General features: G+C 33.7%; 1 protein-coding gene across 1 annotated transcript in view; it reads right to left on the reverse strand.

The window, feature by feature from the left end:
- LOC139489665 (uncharacterized) overlaps positions 1-25,774 on the reverse strand; it is a 79,723-nt gene that overhangs the window by 34,343 nt on the left and 19,606 nt on the right. Inside the window, exons 7-9 of the mRNA XM_071276315.1 lie at positions 25,503-25,691; positions 22,449-22,550; positions 19,770-19,913 (exon numbers count right to left, since the gene is read on the reverse strand). Of these exons, the coding sequence (XP_071132416.1) occupies positions 19,770-19,913; positions 22,449-22,550; positions 25,503-25,691 (435 nt within the window). The remainder of the gene's footprint in view (positions 1-19,769; positions 19,914-22,448; positions 22,551-25,502; positions 25,692-25,774) is intronic.

Below are 25,774 nucleotides of genomic sequence, written 5' to 3' on the forward strand. Positions count from 1 at the left end.
CCCGTCCCGGGCGTATAAAAACTAACTTGACCAAAAACTTTAACCTGAAGCGGACGGACTGACGGACGAACGGAGGCACAGACCAGAAAACATAATGCCCCTCAACTATCGTAGGTGGGGCATAAAAAGTAGGAAGATTTTCATGAGTTTTAAACATTTTTAAAAGGTCTTAAAAAGTTGTTTTTTTATATGGATATCGAAAAAAAAATCAGCTGCTCGACACAATGTGAAGCTTTTCAGCTCATTCTCTGTGCTCACTTGCTAAAAAGGTTCAAATGTGGCACATGACTGATAGTTATCAAAGGTACCAGGATATTTTACAATATCAATGTGTAGAAAACCCTATAATCTATACATATTTAATCTCCTAATGTAAAAGTAAAAAGCTATCCAGTCTACTTTGTATTTTAATAACTGAAAAAGAAATTGTAAAATAAAGACAGTATTTATAGTTATTTACACCCAGTTTATTAAGATTATGTGGTAGTGATTCTGAAGTATTTTTATTAAGTAAGAATAAGTCTATACCTTGTGGTGTTATAAAGTAGCGTTCACTGTTGTCATTGTTAATTTTTTCATCTGCAAACTTTTCTTTTTAGTAGATGTAGTGGGTTTTAATGTTTTAAAATTTGTAAACTCGTTTTTGACAGAGATGACATTATTGGCTGCTTTGTCAGCTGGTACAAACTCAAAACAATTTCCAAGAAAAGATAATATGTTGGTTTAAACATATTATTTATAGTGGATTTGGAAACAAGTTATTGCAACTTATATAAATCCCTTTCCAATTTGCAGGTGCGAGTGCTGCCTTGTAGTAGCATTAGCCTGCGCTTTTTAGAAATCTACAAGAGATAAGGCTCTCTCTTAACATGGGTCGGCCATTTATCACCCCCTTTCAACGAACTATCATCGTTTCCTCAAGATCATACTTGCAAATGGTGTCAAGGAAGAGCCAAAAAATTCAGTCCCTGAAATTTTCTCCTCCAATGCACTAAGCACTACACCACAGCTCTCAAATATTCTGTTATAGGTCTAGTAGATTGGTATAAAGTAGCCTTCAAAGTGTTAAGAATTTTGGAATATTAATAGTAATTAATGCTGGCCAGACATTTCAGAGTGATCACTCCTTTTGTTTATGTACCCGGTAGACAATATCTGAGGTTAGTAGCCTACAATTGTTGGTCATATTTTTGTTACTATTTGAAACCATTGTTTACAAACATTGTATGAATCATCAAAGCAGTATATAGCTATTATTTTACACTATTTGTCGCTAATTTACATTTTTAACATATGACATCAAAGCGGAACATAAGACCTTCCCTTAAAACAAGAGGCTGTCACAACGACAGCAAACCGGATTTATTAACATTTATTTGTGTCCTGGCAATATCACAAGAACCATTACTGATGAATGGTGAAAGTGAAAATCGTCAATATCAAATTTGACCTCCATTTTGTCATCAGTATCAACATATTAAAATTTGAAAAGCTTAGATTGAATGGTTCATGAGTAAATGCAACAACGTAAATGGAAACGCCATTTTACGATCTTTCAAGAACCATAACTCCTGAACGGTAAAAGTCAAAATCGTCATTATTGAACTTGACCTCTATTTTGTCATCAGTAACAACATATTAAAATTTCAAAAGCTTTGGTTGAATGGTTCATGAGAAAATGCACGGACACGACGGGAAACACCATTTTTCAATCTTTCAAGAACCATAACTCCTGAACGGTAAAAGTCAAAATCGTCATTATTGAACTTGACTTCCATTTTGTCATCAGTAACAGCATATTAAAATTTCGGAAGCTTTGGTAGAACAGTTCATGCATAAATACATGGACACGACTGGAAACTCCATTTTTCAATCTTTCAAAAACCATAACTCCTGAACGGTAAAAGTCAAATTCGTCATTATTGAACTTGACCTCCATTCTGTCATTAGTAACAACATATTAAAATTTGGGAAGCTTTGGTAGAACAGTTCATGCGTAAATGCACGGACACGACTGGAAACTCCATTTTTCAATCTTTCAAGAACCATAACTCCTGAACGTTAAAAGTCAAAATCGTCATTATTGAACTTGACCTTCGAATAGTTGTCAGTAATAACATATTAAAATTTTAAAAGCTTTGGTTGAACGGTTCATGAGTTAATGCACGGACAACATTTGATTGCCGCCCGCCCACCCGCCCGCCCTCCCGCCCGCCCGCCGTACATCCCCAAATCAATAACCGACATTTTTGTCACAAAAATCAGGTTAAAAAGTGTATTTATAGGCAGTGTGACCATGACCTTTTCCCTACTGACCACAGGATCAACTATAGTTTTCTTCAGCCAATTGGCATTCATGAAACCAAGCTCAGTATCAGTTTGAAATATTATTGAAAAGATCCAGAAACAATAATTTTCCATAAATTTGGTGCCATAATAGATGTGACCTTAACCTTTCACCAAGTGACCTCAAAGTAATATCATTAGGGGTATTTTTCACCTTTTGAAGCATCATCATACCAAGTTTAGTAAGATAACTTTACCAGTTAAGCATTTTTGTCTGGAAACCATCATTTTGAAAAGTTGGCGTCAAACTTTCTTCATACAAAATATTTTAAAAACTCATTTAGTGCCTCTAGTACAAGTAAACTAAAGCCTATGTTGTTAGATAGCAATATAAAGTCAAAATAATTTTTCAATTGCTCCTGTTATTCATGTGTATTAGAATTTTACCTCAGAATTTGAGAATTTCGGCATGTAATATTTGAAAACTGACCCCATAAACCATTTGTTGATATTTCAGTTACTGATATCAGCCCCAGCATGCTGTTCGACACTTTTCTGAATTATCAACTTACGTATTTCATAGAAACAACACTTACCTTGACAACAGCCTAACAACAAACCTTCATACTTTCTTACAAATACTTATCTAACTGTTCTTAGCCAATGAAATGCCAGAAATCTCAAAGATATAAATTGACACTATTAATCCATCATTATCACATTTATTGTACTGCTACATCAGTATCTATGAACAAAATTGAAAGGTAAGAAATTGAGTTTTTTTTTAATCAAATAATTTTTCTATTGAATAACTTATTATAAGGATGACATATTCTATTATTAAAACTAATATAAAAAATTCCTTAATTCATATCAATTTTTTGTCATGAAAAATTTAAACAGGCCAGCAAATCTTTTATTGTTTCAGATTGAAAATTAAGTCTTTGATGGTTGCTGTCCGACATATTTGTTTTTCATTCATTGTTTTGTCAAGTCTTGGGCCTTTCGTAGCTGACTATACTAATTGTTGAAGGCAGTATGTTGACCTATAATTGCTTAAATCCAATCCATTTGGACTCAAATGGAAAATGGTCTCAATAGGCAATCATAGTATGGGATGAACATTCTTTTAATATTTTCTTGAAAGCCACAGTGACTTTTAACTTTTGGATAAAAATCAAAAAGTTAAATCAAGCAAACTTCCTAATAATTGCTTACAAAATTTTGGAATAATCTTAACATTTTAACCAGCAATTGAACATTGGCAATTGGGCATTGCATTACCTTTCATCAACTGTGTGTACTCTAAGATCTGTCCTTAGTGTATTCTATAGATATAAGAATATGTGGTATGAGTGCCAATGAGACAACTCTCCATCCATGTCCAATTCTTAAGTAAACCATTATAGGTCAAACTAGGTTCTTCAACACAGAGCCTTGGCCCACACCAAACAGCAAGCTATAAAGGGCCCAGGGTTTTACTAGTGTAAAACATTGAAACGGGAAAACCAACAATCTTATCTATATAAAAAACGAGATAAGAGGAATAAAATTGAGAATGGAAATGGGGAATTGTCAAAGAGACAACAACCAAACCATAGAGCAGACAACAGTCAAAGGCCACCAATGGGTCTTCAAAGCAGCGAAAAAATCTGGCACCCGGAGGTGTTCTTCAGCTGGCCCCTAAACATTTATGAACCACATCAACAAATGACAACTACTGAACATCAGATTTTTGTCTTTTTTGTTTAGTTGTTTTGGCATTCAAAACAGATCTGATGGGTCAAGTTCTTTAAAACTGATTTATAAATTATTTGTTCTTATGTTGTACTGTTACACAACTGTCCAAGGTTATAGGAAGTAGCTTTGCACTATAACACAAATGTCCAAGGTTATAGGGAGTAGCATTGCACTATAACACAAATTTCCAAGGTTATAGGGAGTAGCATTGCACTATAACACAAATGTCCAATGTTATAGGGAGGAGGGTTGCACTGTTACACAACTGTCCAAGGTTATAGGAAGTAGCTTTACACAAATGTCCAAGGTTATAGGGAGTAGCATTGCACTGTTACACAAATGTCCAATGTTATAGGGAAGAGAGTTGCACTATAACACAAATGTCCAATGTTATAGGGAGGAGGGTTGCACTGTTACACAACTGTCCAATGTTATAGGGAAGAGAGTTGCACTATAACACAAATGTCCAATGTTATAGGGAGGAGGGTTGCACTGTTACACAACTGTCCAATGTTATAGGGAAGAGAGTTGCACTATAACACAAATGTCCAATGTTATAGGGAGGAGGGTTGCACTGTTACACAACTGTCCAATGTTATAGGGAAGAGAGTTGCACTATAACACAAATGTCCAATGTTATAGGGAGGAGGGTTGCACTGTTACACAACTGTCCAATGTTATAGGGAAGAGAGTTGCACTATAACACAAATGTCCAATGTTATAGGGAGGAGGGTTGCACTGTTACACAACTGTCCAAGGTTATAGGGAGTAGCATTGCATAGTTACACAACAGTCCAATGTTATAGGGAGGAGGTTTGCACTGTTACACAACTGTTCAAGGTTATAGGGAGGAGGGTTGCACTGTTACACAACTGTCCAATGTTATAGGGAGGAGGGTTGCACTGTTACACAACTGTCCAAGGTTATAGGGAGTAGCATTGCACTGTTACACAACTGTCCAATGTTATAGGGAAGAGAGTTGCACTATAACACAAATGTCCAATGTTATAGGGCGGAGGGTTGCACTGTTACACAACTGTCCAAGGTTATAGGGAGTAGCATTGCATAGTTACACAACAGTCCAATGTTATAGGGAGGAGAGTTGCACTATAACACAAATGTCCAATGTTATAGGGAGGAGAGTTGCACTATAATACAACTGTCCAAGGTTATAGGGAGTAGCATTGCACTGTTACACAACTGTCCAATGTTATAGGGAAGAGAGTTGCACTATAACACAAATGTCCAATGTTATAGGGAGGAGAGTTGCACTATAACACAACTGTCCAAGGTTATAGGGAGTAGCATTGCACTGTTACACAACTGTCCAATGTTATAGGGAAGAGAGTTGCACTATAACACAAATGTCCAATGTTATAGGGAGGAGGGTTGCACTGTTACACAACTGTCCAATGTTATAGGGAGTAGCATTGCACTGTTACACAACTGTCCAATGTTATAGGGAAGAGAGTTGCACTATAACACAAATGTCCAATGTTATAGGGAGGAGGGTTGCACTGTTACACAACTGTCCAAGGTTATAGGGAGGAGAGTTGCACTATAACACAACTGTCCAAGGTTATAGGGAGTAGCATTGCATAGTTACACAACAGTCCAATGTTATAGGGAGGAGGTTTGCACTGTTACACAACTGTTCAAGGTTATAGGGAGGAGGGTTGCACTGTTACACAACTGTCCAATGTTATAGGGAGGAGAGTTGCACTATAACACAAATGTCCAATGTTATAGGGAGGAGAGTTGCACTATAACACAACTGTCCAAGGTTATAGGGAGTAGCATTGCATGGTTACACAACTGTCCAATGTTATAGGGCGGAGGGTTGCACTGTTACACAACTGTTCAAGGTTATAGGGAGGAGGGTTGCACTGTTACACAACTGTCCAATGTTATAGGGAGGAGAGTTGCACTATAACACAAATGTCCAATTTTTATTGGGAGGAGAGTTGCACTATAACACAACAGTCCAATTTTTATTGGGAGGAGAGTTGCACTATAACACAACTGTCCAAGGTTATAAGGAGTAGCAGTGCATGGTTACACAACAGTCCAATGTTATAGGGAGGAGGGTTGCACTGTTACACCACTGTCCAAGGTTATAGGGAGGAGAGTTGCACTGTTACACAACTGTCCAATGTTATAAGGAGTAGCATTGCATGGTTACACAACTGTCCAAGGTTATAGGGAGTAGCATTGCATGGTTACACAACAGTCCAATGTTATAGGGAGTAGCAGTGCATGGTTACACAACAGTCCAATGTTATAGGGAGGAGGGTTGCACTGTTACACCACTGTCCAAGGTTATAGGGAGGAGAGTTGCACTGTTACACAACTGTCCAATGTTATAAGGAGTAGCATTGCATGGTACACAACAGTCCAATGTTATAGGGAGTAGCATTGCATGGTTACACAACTGTCCAAGTTTATAGGGAGTAGCATTGCATGGTTACACAACAGTCCAATGTTATAGGGAGTAGCATTGCATGGTTACACAACAGTCCAATGTTATAAGGAGTAGCATTGCATGGTTACACAACAGTCCAATGTTATAGGGAGTAGCATTGCATGGTTACACAACAGTCCAATGTTATAGGGAGTAGCATTGCATGGTTACACAACTGTCCAATGTTATAGGGAGTAGCATTGCATGGTTACACAACTGTCCAGTGTTATAGGGAGTAGCAGTGCATGGTTACACAACAGTCCAATGTTATAAGGAGTAGCATTGCATGGTTACACAACAGTCCAATGTTATAGGGAGTAGCATTGCATGGTTACACAACTGTTCAATGTTATGGGGAGTAGCATTGCATGGTTACACAACTGTCCAATGTTATAGGGAGGAGGGTTGCACTGTTACACAACTGTTCAAGGTTATAGGGAGGAGGGTTGCACTGTTAGTAACAGTTACACAACTGGCTAAGGTTATAGTGAAAAGGAGTACAGGGTAAATGCTGACAAACATGTTGGTTCCCACATATTTTTTTTAATGTGCCTATCTAAAGCCAGGAGCCTGAAATCAAGTGCTTGTTATATCATTGAATTCTGTTTGTCACAATTGTTTTTATCATGAGTCAGATTATTGGTTCCTCTTTGAATTGTGTAACAGTTGGTCATAACTTGGCCTTTTAAAACTTACTATTAGGATGGGTTTTCTTTATTGCTGAAGGTCGTATAATGACCTGTAGAAGAAACATTCTTGTTGTTTGGTCTTAGGTGTATGGTTGTTTCATTGGCAATTATACTTATCTCCTAATTTCAATCTTTCTAAAAAAAAATTGTCTATGAAGTTTTGATGTAATGCTGACCACTTTTAGTACATATACTTAATATAACTTGACCAGTTCTTGAATATACTAAATAAACTCAACCAGTTTGATTTGAACTCCTACTTTCATGACATACTCTGTTGTCTTATCAAGAGAAAAAAAACTATGAAAATCAATTTTACTTTTCAAAACACATTTGTTATACACTTAGTGGAATTCAGTTTTACAACTATCAATTTCATTATTACAAAAATTATTCAATATCATTCAAAATGCATACTTATGGGGTTCTACATGTCAATAATTATCACTATTCACCATAAACTCCTAAATACAGCTCTTTGTATTGGCTTCAAATGTCATTTATTTCCTTTAAACATTCTTCTATTTACGCCACAAACCATATTTCATTTGTTCTAACAAACTAATTTAACAATATTATCGCTATTTTGTGCATTTTTCGTTCGATCTTTTTTGTGATAATATTCATATCATGCTACTCGTTTGAGATGGAAAAATTATCGCTAGAAACTAAGCAAGCACATGGTGTTGCTAACGAAATTGACATGAAATTGACAAGGTAAAATAGCGATAAACAGATTATCATTGGTCATCTCAACTCGATTGCCTGTCTCACTTTTGCCATCCCAGCTCAAGCGAGAAAATCAATCCTGTTGAGATGATCAACGATAATCTATAAATATATGAATATTCCTAAACATCATATATAGCTAAAATCATACAAATTATAAATAATAAAAAAATCAACTACCATTTTCGTTACTTGAAACATAGTGCAAAATAAGTATTAAATTTTTGAGCAAGTTAAATATAACCTTCTAGCTCAAATAAAAAACTGCATTTTCAAAATTTGAAGAAGTGCAGTGTATCCTAGATTGACACTATGCCATTAAAACAAGTTTTTAAAGACTTACAGACTCAGTGCAATTAAAAACCAGTTTCTCAAGCACAATGGAAATGTATACCAATTTCTCTACACAAAAAAGACAGCAATATTTTTATAAAATATTAATTAATTATATTAATATAATATATATGAATGTATAAAAATAAAAAGGTGTGGAATGATTGCAAAGGAGACCGTTATGCGCTAGAGACCAAATAAAGTAGATGTGAGCATACATAGGTCACAGTATTGATTTTGCATGAAAAGTTTCCTATGTATTCTTGAAAAGGGTAAGTCATGTATTCCTTTACTGCTTGAATAGCAATTTGCTATGATATGATTTGCTATTCAAGAAGTAAAAGAATGCATGACTTACTATAGGAGTACTACTTATAATCTATTTTTAACATCTTTTCAAGAATACATAGGCAACTTAAATATTTGTAAGAAACACAAATTGAATTCTAAGGCTTTATTTCTACAGTTTAACCATTCTAGAAAGAATGGTGATCGGTATAATAGATTTTTAGGTGTATTATATTAGGAAAGCCTTTCCTATTTGTGTTGCTCGAACTATACTTTTTCAGATTTATACACTTGTATTATAAGTCAGTTTCAAACAAGTAACCTTATTTATAAATCAAATTCCTTTATCTTATTTTTATATATATCATTAAAATTTTTGTTAGTATTTTCAGTATTGCCCAGTATTACCCAGGTTTTCCCAGTATTTCCCACTGGGCTAGGCAATACTCAAAAATGTGGGTTTTTGCCAAACCTGGCTATCCTTGAAATATTTTTTATTGATGAACTGAATAACCAGGGTAAAACACACTGCTATATTTACAATATTTAAAACCTTTGTTTATTCAATGATTTTTAATAAGATGTTTGTTTACATTTCAGTGAACAACTCCTGTGCATAATGTGGAATGGGAATAATTCTGGAACTTTTTTTATGTGTAACAGTAGTATGAATGTCACTTTCACAAAAGATTGCTCTGAGAAAGACCTTGGGATAGCTTTATTATCACTATCTATACTATGTATTACATTCTTCGTTGGAGTTATATCAAATGTAATGGGACTTCAGAAACTATTACAAAAAAACTGGAGACGTCACACAACTTTAATTCAATTGTTAACTATTGCTCTTGTTGTATGTGCAATAATCGTACCTTTGCAAATCGCACGAATTGGTTTATTACTCACAGAAAATGATTTTCTAGAGTTGTGTAATGTACATCTCTTTTTACATCTAAATGCCAACAACTGTACATTTGTTACCATGATGATTATAACTTATGAAAGATTAAAGAAGATTTACAGAAGTGATCCTCATGCATCTCTTTTGACTGCTAGGAAGACTGCTATCTGTTGCTCATGGTTACTGCTACTTCCTGTGACAATATATATACTCTACATTGACAATACCATGCCTGCAGCATTATCATCATTCTCTTATGACTGTTTTTCTCATGATACCTATTTAGAACCTGGTAACCTTGTGGAATATACCAGCATTTTTATTTTTACTATTACTTTGTTAGCTATGACAACAATGTACTTTCTGGCGATCTGTCGACTATATACAAAGATGTCAAGTCGAGTAGGGAGTATGTATCCTAACATGTATGACAGATCAGCCACTGTTACACCTATCACAGTACTCCAACCGAGAGAGGCTACAGCGATGCAAGCTTGGCAAAGAAGTAGGAATTCTTTAAACTTGTTCAATTATCAATCTACAGAGGGTCGTCGACATCAGTCAATGAACAATATTTATAGCATACCAATTGAAGACACTGATGGTGCAACTTCTGTGGCTGCAACTAATTATGAACAAGTTTTACATGAACTTAGGGGCAGATACGTAGAAGGGAATAGAAATTCTATGGATGACAATGAATTAACCAGTGATCAATTCATCAGAATGAGAAAACTTAGTGATACATTTAAAACACAATCACGAGAAAAAGCAAAAAGTTCGATAGCAGAAGCTCTTGGCAAAATGTCTAATATAAGTTTATTTTCCCTTGATTCTGAGGTAGACCAGCAATGCAATCTAAATCCACTGAAACATACTCGTAGGAGTGCTGGGAATGTCTGGCATGAAACTGAACAGAACCACAGTAAATCTATAGCTTTCAGACCAAATTCAATTAACAAAAAGAAGAAGAAAATCCCCAGAAAGCTTCCAAAATTGAAAAAGCAAAATTCTGTTGACAGTATAGGAACATTCTCTGATACTTCAGGAATAAACACAGACTGTCGAACTGATTCAGATATATCCTCATTAACATTTAATACAGAGAGTATAATAATAGATGATATTTCCAGTGCTATATCTGTTATTATTGAACAGCCGGAACAAGAAACTCTTAATGCCTTTAGCAGACAGCCTTCAATGGAAATAAAAAAGACAAATAGTAGACAAAATTCGTTAGAAATGATAAAGCTAAATATCAGACGACCGTCTTTGGAAACAAAAGAAATCTACCTGAAAACACCTCTTTTACTAGAACCTGGTAATAGTTGTCAACAACACGATGAAGAAGAAACAATACGTCCACGAAGTTATTCAGCTTCTTTCAAGGTTGATGATACTGATGAAAGTCCTGGAGAACAAAATTTCAGACAGAGAGCTTTCACTACTGGAAACAAAATGAAACCTCAAAATCCTCTAGATAAAAATAAAATCAGAAATTTTCGTCGAAAAATGAGAAGAACAAAGAAAAATAAATTACTCTCTCCACTTCCAAGTAGAGCATCAAACTTTGAAAAATCCGGTAAAAGAAACCGATTATGCTCTTCTACTGATAGTTATTCAGACAGTTGTCATGACTCGCCTTCACCTCGTCGTCCAAAAAGTACATCTGATACAACTCATGATAAAATTTATAGTTCATCATCTGAAACATATGAATGGAGTGATAGCTCATTGCATGGTAGTGGTCGTATATCACATTCTCTGATGAACTTAAAGTCACCATCACATACACATAAACCGAAATCTAAACTGGTTGATTCAATGACACAAACAGAGGATAATTGTTTATCTAGAAATAATTCAGTTAATGCCAATGAATTTCCAACAATTCTTATTACAAACGATACCAAATCACCAGGAGATCAAAGGAGTACAATAACAACTAAACAAAATAGCTGGTTCTCAGAACCAGATGAAAATCCAGGGTCAAGACTTCACCTTTCACCAGTTCCTACTCAAAGTTATAGTCCTCTTCCTCACCAATTACCTGGCAGAGGAACATATAAAGCAGAAATGAGACAGACTATAAAAAGATCAGTCATTATAATTTTGTCGCTAGCTTTATCATATTTACCGATGTGTATCTCTACTATAATAATGCATTACGATTCTGTACAAACAGGTGCAACATGGCTTCAAGTGGCAAGATGCATACAATATTTTTACTTTTCAATTATTCCGACAATTTATGTATTCACAAACCAAGGAGTAATGAGATCTCGGAACAGGACTATTCGGCTGTAGAAATACAATTATACAGAATGGATCTAAAAGCTATTTTTGAATAAAGGTGTGTCTAGTACAAAGTTGAGTTTGTCTTTGTGTTTATCTTCCACAATGGACAACAATGACAAAACCAGACCATCACAATAAAAATTTATGTCACAAATTGCAATTTAATGCTTTAAGGAGGCTCACAGGTATCAAAATGTGGAGGCATATTGTGTTATTTTCATTCCTCAAAGTATAAGGGGTTTGTCTGGGAAGATATGGCTGGACTAAGTATGCAGGTGTCATCCCATTTAATATTTTATAGAATTGTATAAGCTTATGTTTATTACGTCTATTCTCTAAGAGTTTTTAAACCTAATTCAATATAAAGTTTTTGTCTGGAGGAATTACATCGTAATCCTGTTATAATTCTAGCAGCTTCTATCTGAATATTTTCAAGAAGGTTAGTCTCATGCTGGGAGCAATTGCCCCAAATAACATCACCATATTCTAATATAGGCATAATAAAAGCATAATAAATATGTATAAGTGAACTCCTATCTAATAAGTGTTTAACTTGACAAAGCACAGATAGACGAGAGCATGCTTTTTTATAAATAATATCAATATGCGTGTTCCATGAAGCTGATGACTGAAATGTTATCCCAAGATGACAGTGAATATTTATTTTCTCAACCTCTTCACCATTTATCCCCAAAAAATACAGGATGCTCCCTTTCCCTTCTAGTAAATACAATGTTTTTAGTTTTCTTAGAGTTAAATTGAACAGCCCATGAATTTGCCCAATTTGAGATAACATCCAAGTCATCAGTCAAAGATTGATTGATTGATTGTTGGTTGCTTTACGCCGCATTAGCACAAAAAGGCTATATTGTGGCGAGAGCTAATTCAAATATTTTTTACAATTTAAAGCATATTTTAAAATAAGACAAAAGGTCCTTCAATAAACTAAAATTCTAGACTAAAGTGTGATAAAAATTAAAATTGATTTAAATAAACATTTTTATATTTTATAATAAATTCCAATTTCTTTTAAGAATGCAACAATATTTGTAAATGGAACATTATTAAATAAATCATACATATTATTGACATTGAAATGCTTCCTAGGAATATCAGCAAAGTCAATACAATTAATTAAAACATGTTTAATAGTATACTTGCAGTTACAAGGTATACATTGTGGTTCTACTTCATTCTTTAAAAAATATTCATGTGTTATTCTAGTATAACCAATACAACATCTAGAAATAACACACTAATTTTTTCTGCACATAAAATTATAGAAAGGTTTACCTAAATTAGGTTTAATTTCATATAATTTATTATCATCTTTTTTATTCCATTAATTTTTCAATATATTAAAAGCATATTCTCTAATATTAGATCTAAAATCAGAATATGGTATATCACAGTTAGATAAAGGGTCACCCAGGGCATTCTTTGCCTCAAGGTCTACAGCTGTGTTTCCAAGGATTCCAACATGACTCGGCACCCATAGAAATATTATTTCTTTAAGAAGAATTTTAAATTCCTCATTACATATACAATTTTGAGAATTGTTGGGTTTTTAATTTCAGTATTTTGAATAGCTTGTAAGCATGAAAGTGAATCAGAACATATAATAAATTTGTTTTTATCTAAAATTATTGCTTCTGCTTCTGCAGTAAAAATAGATGCATCATATGGCAAATGGAGAGTTGCAGCTCTGTCTCTGAAGACAGCAGAAGATGCAACTCTGTCACCATCTTTTGATCCATCAGTATAGACAGTTGAAAAATCTGAATAATTGGCTTTAATTTCAGCATAGTGTTGCTGAATTAAAAGAGGATTTGTTTTATTTTAATTGTGTTCACGGCGATCAAATATCATTTTTGGTTTGGGAAGTTCCCATGGAGGACATTTGCAAGTTTCAACATGAGCAACAGATTTTAAATCAAAAGTAGCTAAATGTGGTTTTAAAGATATACCTAATGGACGAATTTTGTTTTCATGTTTTGCAAAAACATCTTCATAAATTGGATTAAAAACACAGCTGTAGGCAGGATTATCTGGATATGCTTTTAGTTTGCTTTTTAGCATATTGAAGTCCAAGCTTCAAACGTCTGTTAGAGAGTGGGTGCTCATCAGCCTTTACATACAGACTCTCAACTGGTGAGGTTTTAAATGCGCCAAGACAGAGACGCAAAGCCTGGTGATGCACAGCATCGAGAATCTGTATGTAGGACTTCCTTGCAGAGCCATACACTATAGAGCCATAATATAGTTAAGATCTAACTAGAGATCTATATAAATTAGGTAAAATGTTGCGATCAGCACCCCAGTCAGTACTGCCGACAACTTTTAAAATATCTAATGCTTTTAAGCATCTCGATTTTAACATTTCGATATGGGGTAGAAAGGTTAACTTTTTATCGAAAATTAACCCAAGAAATCTGGTTTCATCAACCATTTTAATTGGATTTCCAAATAAAGTGAGTTCTGGATCAAGATGCAATTTCCTTTTGTTACAGAAATGCATCCCTACCGTTTTAGATGAGGAAAATTTCAAACCATTTTCTGAGGCCCATTTTTCAATTCTTCCGAGACATAGTTGTAATTGGCATTCTATGATATTCATAATTTTGCCTCTATAACATATTAAAAAATCATCAACGTACAATGAGCCTTCAATATTACTTTTTAAAACTTCAACAAGGCTGTTAATTTTAAGACTAAATAATGTCACATATAAAATACTACCCTGAGGGACACCCATCTCTTGATCATACAGATCAGACATGGTTGAATTAACTCTAACATTAAATTGTCTGTTAGAGAGAAAATTCTACTTAGTGTCATAGGCCTTTTCAAGATCGAAAAAGACCGACAACACATGTTATTTTTCGCAAAACCATTACGGACAAATGATTCGAGTCAGACAAGATGATCAAGAGTACTGCGTCCCTGTCGAAATCCACACTGGATATTGGCTAGCCCAGTTGATTCCAAGAACCAAACAAGGCGATCATTGACCATCCGTTCGAGTGTTTTACAGGCACAACTGGTAAGAGCAATTGGTCGATAGTTAATAGGATCCGTGTGATCTTTACTTGGTTTTGGAATAAGCACGACGGTTGCAAGCTTCCAGATTGATGGTAAATCACCAGATTCTCAGATGGTATTCATAATGGATGTTATCAGGCCCACAAGCTGTGTCATGGGCTTTAGAAAGAGATGTTATCAGGCCCACAAGCTGTGTCATGGGCTTTAGAAAGAGATGTCATCAGGCCCACAAGCTGTGTCATGGGCTTTAAAAAGAGATGTTATCAGGCCCACAAGCTGTGTCATGGGCTTTAGAAAGAGATGTTATCAGGCCCATAAGCTGTGTCATGGGCTTTAGAAAGAGATGTTATAAGTTTTATCAAAGAGAAAAGTTTATTATAATTTTCACCATTTTTTATTTAAAGATAAGCTTAATTTTATCTTTTTTTTTTTCCTTAACCTTTTTAAAAATTTCTATGTAATTGTTAGAAGATTTCACAAAAGTTTCACCAAGCTTGCTGGCAATATCTTTTTCAGATGTTAATAAAGAATTGCCATTTTTCAAATGTTTAACAGTGGCTTTACCTTTTATTTTTTGTATCATATTCCAAACTTTCGTCATCGGAGTGTGAGATGTTATCCCCGAGACAAATTTTTTCCAAGATGTTCGTCGGGCTTGCCTGCAAGTTCGCCCATGCCTTAGCACGAAAAATACGAATATATTTAAATTGTCTTGTGTAGGATGTTGATTAAACCATCTTTCAGATTTTTTACGGTCACCAATGACTTGATCCCAAGCATCGTCATACCATGGTTTGCCAGGTTTTTTTTTATTTTTCCAAGGTCTTTGGAAATGTGGGGTTTGCAATAGATGTTAAAACAGTATTTTAAAAGGTTAAAATTGGATCTTGTACAGCTTCAAACATCTTTGATTGAAGTTCCGTGCGACAAAGAGATTCAAACAAGGGCCAATCAGCCTTGTCTAATTTCCAACGAGGAACTCTCTGTTGAGCCGAAGTAAAAAGATGCTCAAGAATAATTGGAAAGTGGTCACTTCCACATCAGTCAAAGAAGCAGCAGCTACAGCATGATCATCATCTACTATGACAAATAAAGAGGTGTCATCTGCAAAAAGTCTAATATCATTAGCAATTTCATTTACTATATTATTTATATAAACAAGAAACAGAAAGGGTTCCAAAACTGATCCCTGGGGGACACCTGCATGTATATTCTTAGAGTTGACGAAAAGCCTTCTGAAACTACCTTTTGTTGACGATCCAAAAGATAACTTTCTATTCAAGATAAGAGCTGGTCATTTAAGGCAGATGGTTTAAGTTTAAATAAAAGTCCTTTATGCCAGACTTTATCGAAAGCTCTAGAAATTTAGCTAGCAACAATCAATCAATTTTATCTATACTTACAATGATTTTTATTCGGATAAATTGAAACATAACAGAACATATACAAATTTTTATAAAGTTATAAATAATTGCACCCCTACATCTTGTCAGTACTTATATTTTGGCAATGTACATGGTCATGCTTTTCTAAAAATGTGTATAATGTCTTTACACTAAATCCGATGGATATGTACTGATTAATATTTTATTTTGGGAAAGCATGATGTTATTTGTCACAATCACTGGTTAACTGTTACAAAACATCCCCTGCTTTGAATATTAAACCAAACTGCACTGATTTGATGATTAATGGGTGATAGTTTTAACTTAGCTTCACAGCATGAGTTTATATGTTTTCTTACAGTATTTCAAAAACAATTTAAGCATGCAGGTGAAACTAAAGGTCAAATGTAGAACTTCTCTGTAAAGGCACATAACTCCTATTCAATCTTTGTGTCACTAAAATCGGTCATTACCCAAAGTTCAAAGTAAAGAAACATGCTTTCATTAGTTATTTTCAGTACATAAAATGTCAAATATTTCATTTTCTTGATCATGTTGATTATAGCTATATTAAATGAGACGAGTATAAATACTTTTAAATTGGTGTATAAAATGTCATTTTTGTTAATACAACCTTTTTATCTAACTTTTAACAGCTAATCTATTCACAACCATAACACTGCAGATGGGATAGCTTTTTATAGTACATTTGTTTACATCCATTTGCACATTATCAAGGTGTTATGCAATATGTCCAGGAAAACATATGTTTACACTTTGAAACTGCCACATACCTAACATTAAGTTTTTAAATTTGTCAGGTAAATAATCTAACCGACATTACTTTTCAACCAACTGCAAACAAATGTGTCATCAACTGCAATTTTTATAACCATTTCATCTGATTTTTAAAAGATACAACAGAATAATATATGCTAAAATATGCCTGAAATGACATTGGATTTGTTTCATTTCTCATAACCACAACCCTGTTCTCTTTTCATTGTTGATTACATCAGACAGAATGCTACTTATCTTGCCTGCAATGAGCAAATAAAGAAGTGGCACTAGTATAGCAGTCATGATGAGTTTCAGACTGTTTTTTCTCCTCTCTTATTTGCTCATGGATTTGACTGTCTTTTTTCAAATTAATCTTCTTACTTTTTTGTCGTGTTTGGTTAAAAGATTGCTTTCTTGGAAAAGAAAATATTTATTGACTCAGGAATTTTCCAATTTCTTAGCCTAATGACCTTGGAGTGACTTATATGATTATTTTTTTTCACAAACACTTAGAGTTTGGTTGGTAACTTAAAATTCTTAAAGCTCAGAACTGCTTTTTATTGTATTTTCTTCTATGTAAGTTTTAACTTTTTTTTATTTGAGTGTCACTGATGAGTCTTTATAGACAAAATGCTGGCCTGGTGTACACAATTTTAATTCTGGTATCTATGATGAGTTTATATATGTTCATGGTGACCATGTTTGTCTATTGGGCAATTATCCTGACCCAAAAATCAATGTATAATGGCTATAATACATGTGATGTGAAGCAATTTTGAAAAAATATTGTTTCACTCCTATGTCCAAAGCCCGTAATTGTGGTAAAAATAAGCGGAGCAGTACCAAACTTAAACTTGATCTGTAACTCATCATGGTCAACTCACATACCAAAAATCAGCCCAATATCTGAAGGTATTTAGAAAAAAGTCTGTATAACTGTGATTTTCAACAATTTATCAAAGTTCAAAGCCTGCAATTTCGACAAAAATTAGCAGAGAAGAACAAAACTTTAACTTGATCTGTAACACATCATGGTTAACTCATATACCAAAATCCGCCCAATTTCTGATGGCGTTTAGAAAAATACTTCGTATAATGGTTTGTTGCGGAATGACAGAATTTCGGAATTACGGAAATTTCGGAATTACAGAAATTCGGAATTACGGAATTTTGGACAAGGGTAAAACTTTATGGCACCAACAACTTCATTGTGGGGCCATAAAAAAAGATCCAACTTAAATGCTCTAAGATGATAACCCAAACTTTCCCCAGCTTCATCTACATGATCTAGTTTTGGTTATTTCAGCCCTTCACTGGCTTCAGCATTAGGTTTAGTTTTCACATTAAGCAACATTTTAGACTAATGGCTCGAGAGTCAAAACATGTTTTTGCAACTATTTGATGTTTAAAATTTCATTTCAGTGCAAGATTTTCTTACACAGGTATTTAAATAACATCATTTATTAGCCAAAAACATTATCTGCATTTATTTTATGATGTATGTCTAATGCATTGAAGACACTTATACGACAACTTTTTATATCTATTATCAAATTTTTGAGAAAAAAAAGCACAATTAAATTTTTTTATTCACACATGGTGCCTATTTGTGAACACTACTGGTTTTCAAATGGAGCAACTCATCATTCACAAAACTTATGAAAAGAATAATTTTTCTTTATATAACAATTCCTTAAAAGTTTGGTAAAATTGTGAAACACCGCCGTGTTTGCCAGCTAATTTACATTAAAAGAAGACGGTTTGTAGAGTGCTAACTCACCAACCCCATAAGGTTTCAAAACAGATTTCTTGTAGCTTCAAATGAAATTTTTGAAATTGGTCAATCAAAATCCAATATTGGGCTTTGGTACCACAATATCCCAGACTCCCAAAAACTTTTTTTAGATATTTGTCACCTTTACTCAATCAAGTAAAATTTAACTTCAGTAATATTATTTTTTGTTTCTTATCTACATTTCTTTAATGATAATAAATCTAATGCATTTAAGACTTATCTTGACAGACCACAAGAAATATCTTTTATTCACACATGTGTATTTTTCTAACAGTTTTTTCAAATGAAATCACACCTCCTAGAACTTGTGAACAATAACAATGTTGAAGAAGTGTTTTATTTTATATAATAATTTTCCCGATTGATAATTCAAGGTAACATAGAAATGGGAAATCAATATAAAGACCTGAAACTATCATGAAAAAGTCATCTCACAAATTAGCAAATTTCAATCTTAGTACCGTAAATTCAATATTTCATCTAGTTTTTCTTGTAATTATTTTATTTTTGATGATGAAATACAGGTGCTGTCAATCGTGGAGAACTTACCTTAATTAGATTGATCTATACAGGTGCAGTCAATCGTGGAGAACTTACCTTAATTAGATTGATCTATACAGGTGCAGTCAATCGTGGAGAACTTACCTTAATTAGATTGATCTATACAGGCGCAGTCAATCGTGGAGAACTTACCTTAATTAGATTGATCTATACAGGCGCAGTCAATCGTGGAGAACTTACCTTAATTAGATTAATCTATACAGGCGCAGTCAATCGTGGAGAACTTACCTTAATTAGATTGATCTATACAGGTGCAGTCAATCGTGGAGAACTTACCTTAATTAGATTGATCTATACAGGCGCAGTCAATCGTGGAGAACTTACCTTAATTAGATTGATCTATACAGGTGCAGTCAATCGTGGAGAACTTACCTTAATTAGATTGATCTATACAGGTGCAGTCAATTACTTCCTATCTAACTTAAAGGATTACAATCATTTTATTTGTTTTTTTTTATCAAAGAGAACTAGATGTATTTACCCAACAATATCCTTTTCTCTTTGAGTTTTGTAATATGCATAATCCCAGACTTTCAATTCTCCTTGAAAAAATTCTCTGTTGTTAGCATAATCCTGTAGTGTGGCTAATTCTTGCTGTGCTGATGGGTAGGCCACTGTCTTAATTCTATATAAAAAAAACCATTTAAATTAAAGAAAATGTACAGGAATCTTTCTCAATTATGTGTTCAAATAGATCATCAACCTTTCACTGTTTCCTTAAGAAATAAGGTGAAAAACAACAGTTATTCTTTTTTCACCTACTGTAAATTCAGAAATTATTGCAATGTTTTTATTATTGCTAAAAATATGACAGGGCAATAATCCTAATAATATAAACTCTGATTTTGATATTATTTATACGAATAAAACAGGATTTTTCACATTATCACAAAAATTAAATCGCATTTTAGTCAAAAATGACAAAATCGCAATAATAAATGCACGCAATAATGTCTTTTTCACCTATTTCTGTTTAAATGAAATCTTGTTGTCTAACCTGTGTCACGAGAATAGATATGAGCTTTATTAGACAATAGTTATGATGTCTTGTAAAGCTTTTTTTTAAAATTCTTAATGTGATGCCTTTAAACTTGGACATTAGATCATAAATAGGGTGGCCATCTTGGATCATGGATCGGCTACAAAGTAACAACACTTTGTCAGCAGCCCATAAGGAACAATCATGCCATGTTTGGTTTCATTCCATTCAGTGGTTCTCTAGAAGAAGTCATTTGTATGCATTTCCCATAGGGTCCTATGTTAAACTAAGTCCCCCGCTGGCGGCCATCTTGGATGATGGATCGGCTACAAAGTAACAACACTTGGTCAGCACGTCATAAGGAACATTCATGCTATGTTTAGTTTCATTCCTTTTAGTGGTTCTCTAGAAGAAGTCATTTGTATGCATTTCCCATAGGGTCTTATGTTAAAAGAGGTCCCCCTCTGGCGGCCATCTTGGATGATGGATCGGCTACAAAGTACCAACACTTGGTCAGCAGCCCATAAGGAACAATCATGCCATGTTTGGTTTCATTCCATTCAGTGGTTCTCTAGAAGAAGTCATTTGTATGCATTTCCCATAGGGTCCTATGTTAAACTAAGTCCCCCGCTGGCTGCCATCTTGGATGATGTATCGGCTACAAAATAACAACACTTGGTCAGCACCCCATAAGGAACGTTCATGCCATGTTTGGTTTCATTCCAGGTGAGCTAAAAAGGTGACTGCCTTATCAAAAAATAAAAGTTATTCTTTGAAATGTACAAAGGATTACAAGGAAACCTACATATTTCAGATTTCCTAAAAGTGTTAGAATCTTTGATTTAAAGTGATAAAACATTGTCAATGGCAGATTCGAAATCTTATATCCAAAATCATAAAGGAATTTCAATACAAATTGAATACGCCAGGCTGTCAGATTGACAGCAAACCAGATTTTTCCTGCACAAAAATAATATTTGCAAATCTGAACCCCCAAACACAATCCAGTAAATAAATAAATAAATTTTTGTAGGATTCAGAAATTGAAAAGATTTTCATTTGACATATTTGTAAATAGTAATGCAATGCAAGGATTATTTTACATAAGGGCTTGTAAAGACTCCCTGGACAACAGGAATGCATTCCTAGTCAATAAAGATTGGAGTCGAGAGCACCCAAAAGAGTGGGGTTCGAACTCGCAACCATAGTGTTGACTCACTAGTGATTACAGTAGTAACTACTTAAACCTCTTGGCCACCGAGGCCCTCAACAGTTGAGTGGAAAACACTTTAAAACAATTTAGGAGTAAATCATTGTAGTGGCTTCAAAGAAGGACACAAACACACCACAAAAAGTGTAAACCCAACTAAAATAACTTCAAAATAATTTCCACCACTTCTTTCACCCCTTTTGGGAAGTTTTTGCTTATTCTTTATTATATACAAAACCTGAGTAAGAAATAGGATGACATTCTGTTCTTTCAATGACTGGACCCTCAGATATTGATGTTAGCAATGTTAGGTAAAAAATAAAACAACCACAGACAATCAACCAATTGAACTTGTGATAAAAAATGAATGCATAAGCACAGAAAATTTGGAAGAAGAAAAATTAATAGCTCTGTTATATGATTAGATAGAGTGGCAGTGTGTCATTTAAAATGTGATAGCAATGATTAATGTAGCACTAAAAAGTACTTATGTGAATTACCTTGGGAAAACACTGGTATTAAGTCATTGTATCACAAACTCTGACTGACAAAAAAATGTTTAGATTTTCTACAAGAAACTATATTAAAAAATGTCATACTTCTTTTTTAGTTAGAAAAACCCTAAAACAGTTTGTCACACTCTGAAAGTGTTATAGCACTTAATAATGCAGCACTTAAAAGTCCTTGGAGGAACACTGGTATGAAGTATGTTAAAAGTGTTATAGCAATGAATAATGCAGTGTTAAAAAGGCCTTGAGAGAGTGGTATGTCTAGATATTGACATCAGTAACATGATCATATCAAACTAGTCATAGGAAACAGAGCTCAGGAAAATAGGATGACCTTATGATCAGACATTGATTTTGCAATATAGCCCCAAGTCCAAACATTATAGATCTGCATAAAATACCATAATAGGATTACTAACAAGCATAAACTTTAATGGCTGATCAATTAAGAATACTCCTTACGTTTCTAGTACTTCAATCACATGATTAACACCTCCTGCCATCGTCCTGTGTTGGACCATTTCGGCAAAATTAGCGTATCCTAATTTGTTAGCAAGACCCCATCTGAAATAAAAGTCAATATTAACTCAAATATCAATACAACATGTACAGCTAACAAATCCATTTTCAATTTTAAACTTATGCAATTTTTTTCATTCATATTTAATTTCATAACTATTGTTACAATTTTATAATTAGCTGTTTCTGAAGTGCATCTATTTACTGTGTATATATATAAAACATTGTTGAAGGCTAAGTTGTCAACATCTATGTCATTTGGTCACTGGAGGAGAGCTGTTACATTGGCAATCATACCACATTTCCTGTTTTTACATCATTAATTTATTTGAGTAGACCATTTCGTTTCGTGGAAACAAATATGTCCATATTCAGCTGTATTCATATATGTTTACCTGTATGCATATGAAAACGACTTCAGTATAGATATCAGAATTTACAAGTTGATTATATAATATATTGTACATGTATAACAAATTAAGACTATAAAGGCACTCAGAAAACCATATATATGAAAATGGACAGACAAATGAGGCAGAAAAAAACTTAACAAAAAACTAAGAAAGTTACCAAAATATTATGTTATGACTTCTACTTTCAGTTAATTCTTTAGAGAACATGTGTGCCTCGAGAGGATAAATCATTACAGGTAGGCAGGTATCTTTTCTTCAATTCCTCTGCCCATATCACAATCTTGGACTGTTTAAGAGCTGAGACATTTTCAAATTTGTGTTTAAATTTTAGGGGTATGAAGTGAGATTCATTTTCAAGTAATTTTGCATACCCAGAAAAGCCTTATGTAATGCTGCTCTAGAGGTAAAAAAAACTGTTTTCACACAATGAGTTCTTGGAAATATTAGTGTTTTGCATACATCTTATAACTCCATAGTTGTTACACCTTTATTCATGTTATTCTATGGTCCTCTACTCTCCAAATCAGTCCAAATGGTTAAGCTCAGTTACTTTATAAAAATTTAAATATGTCTGCTATCACTGCACAGATACTTTTTTGTGAACGCACTACATTTTAGTTCCTCAATCTGAGGTGCATTGGAGGATATTGACCCAAGTGTGTAAAGCACTTCAGTTTTACATCATTTCAATTTTGCATTGCATTAAATAATTTGTGTCCTTGTTGGCATTTAAAAAAATTCATAACCAAGTACAAAATTTTAACATGTCAGGTTTCTGTTTCAAATAAATTAAAATTCATGGTCACAATCTTATACGTCATTCATTATAATAGGTGGCAACAACATTATACTATATGATAAATTTTAAATATCAAAGTAACAAACATCGAATTATTAAAACTATGGTCACGTTTCCATCGGTTCATATTAACACTCTTTATCCAGTATTTAGAACATAATTGGCTAAAAATCAAAATTGTAATGTTTTAAAAGAATTTAAGATTTTTATCAGAATAAATCATTAATTTCTGAAAGAAAAAAAATTATAGCTCATACAATAGGTTTCATCAAAATAATGGAGGAGAGAAAAAGGACTATCCAAACACAGGGGACTAACTGTGCACCACTTATTGCAGACCTGTTTTTGTATTGTTATGAGTTACAATTTATAACTAAAATTAGCAAAGACACATTGAAACAACATTTGATACAAAAATTTAACAATACTTTTAGATATTTGGATGATATATTGGCTCTCAATAATGACGACTTCAGTATGTATGCTAAAGAAATTTATCCTGTTTAACTTACTTTAAATAAAGCTAATACTAACAATGACCACTGCCCTTTCCTCGATTTTGATATCTATATCATTAACGGGAAGCTTAATACAAAAATTTATGATAAAAAGAGATGATTTTTCATTTCTTATCGTTAATTATATAGTTTTAGATGGTGACATTCCCTTGTCACAATCTTATGGTGTTTATATATCTAAACTTGTACAATTCGCTCGTGTATGTAAAAACGTATTAGATTTTAGCGAGAGAAATTTATGTATTACTGAAAAATTATTACACCAGGGTTTTCGATATCACAAACTAGTCAAAACATTTACTAAACTTTATCATCGGTATAAGGAAATAATTCATAAATATAACTCAACATGCAGACATCTTATACGTTCAGGTATTTCACATCCAATCTTTTATGGTAATATTCTTTACAAAAATGTCAGTATTCACCTCAAAAGCATACAAAACCTTTAAACAGACTTATTAAGAAAGGCATATATCTACGATATTGTTGTCAGTTCAAAAAAGATTGCATATTTTGGCTTTAACATTGATTCACTTGTAGGGTCTTTGCATCAGAACTAAACACATTTATTTAAAAAAAACAGTTGTTGGCATTACACGGGTTATGTTCTTCTAAAAAATTTTATGATAGTATGACACTAAACCCCTAACAGGAGGGATTGTGCCTGATATTCATATGATGAAGACATAATCTTTCAATCAGTTTAATTGAGGTCTGGAGCTGGCATGTCAGTTAACTGCTAGTAGTCTGTTGTTATTTATGTATAATTGTCATTTTATTTATTTTCTTTTGTTACATCTTCTGACAACAGACTCAGACTTCTCTTGAACTGAATTTTAATGTGCGAATTGTTATGCGTTTACTTTTCTACATTGGTTAGAGGTATAGGGGGAGGGCTGAGATCTCATAAAAATGTTTAACCCCACCGCAATTTTGCGTCTGTCCCAAGTCAGGAGCCTCTGGCCTTTGTTAGTCTTGTATGATTTTTAATTCTAGTTTCTTGTGTATAATTCGGAGTTTAGTATGACGTCCATTATCAGTTTATCACTGTACAAATATACATATTTTTAAGGGGCCAGCTGAAGGACGCCTACAGGTGAGTTTCTTGCTACATTGAAGACCCATTGGTGGCCTTCGGCTGTTGTCTGCTCTATGGTCAGGTTGTTGTGGCTTTGACACATTCCCCATTTCCTTTCTCAATTTTATTTTAATTTGATTTTGGCTACTAAGACTAAAAAAAAACCATTGATTATCATTTACTCACCTCTGAGCTCTTACATCTGAAATTGTCTCATTATTATTTAAGAATTGCTCAGAATGGTACTGTGATGAGACATTTACTTTGGCATACCATATATTCCATCGTGTTATACGACATGGACAGTGTGACATAAAATGGCTATATATAGGATCATATAGTTCCACTTGCCAAGGCCCTTTTTCATAATGTTCACTGAAATGAAATAAATTCAGTTTTGGTCAGTTAAATAATCAACAAACAGGCAGTTTTAGTCTTGATTACTTAATTTTTCTTGA

Source organism: Mytilus edulis, chromosome 9 (genome assembly GCF_963676685.1).
Source record: "Mytilus edulis chromosome 9, xbMytEdul2.2, whole genome shotgun sequence".
NCBI lineage: Eukaryota > Metazoa > Mollusca > Bivalvia > Mytilida > Mytilidae > Mytilus > Mytilus edulis.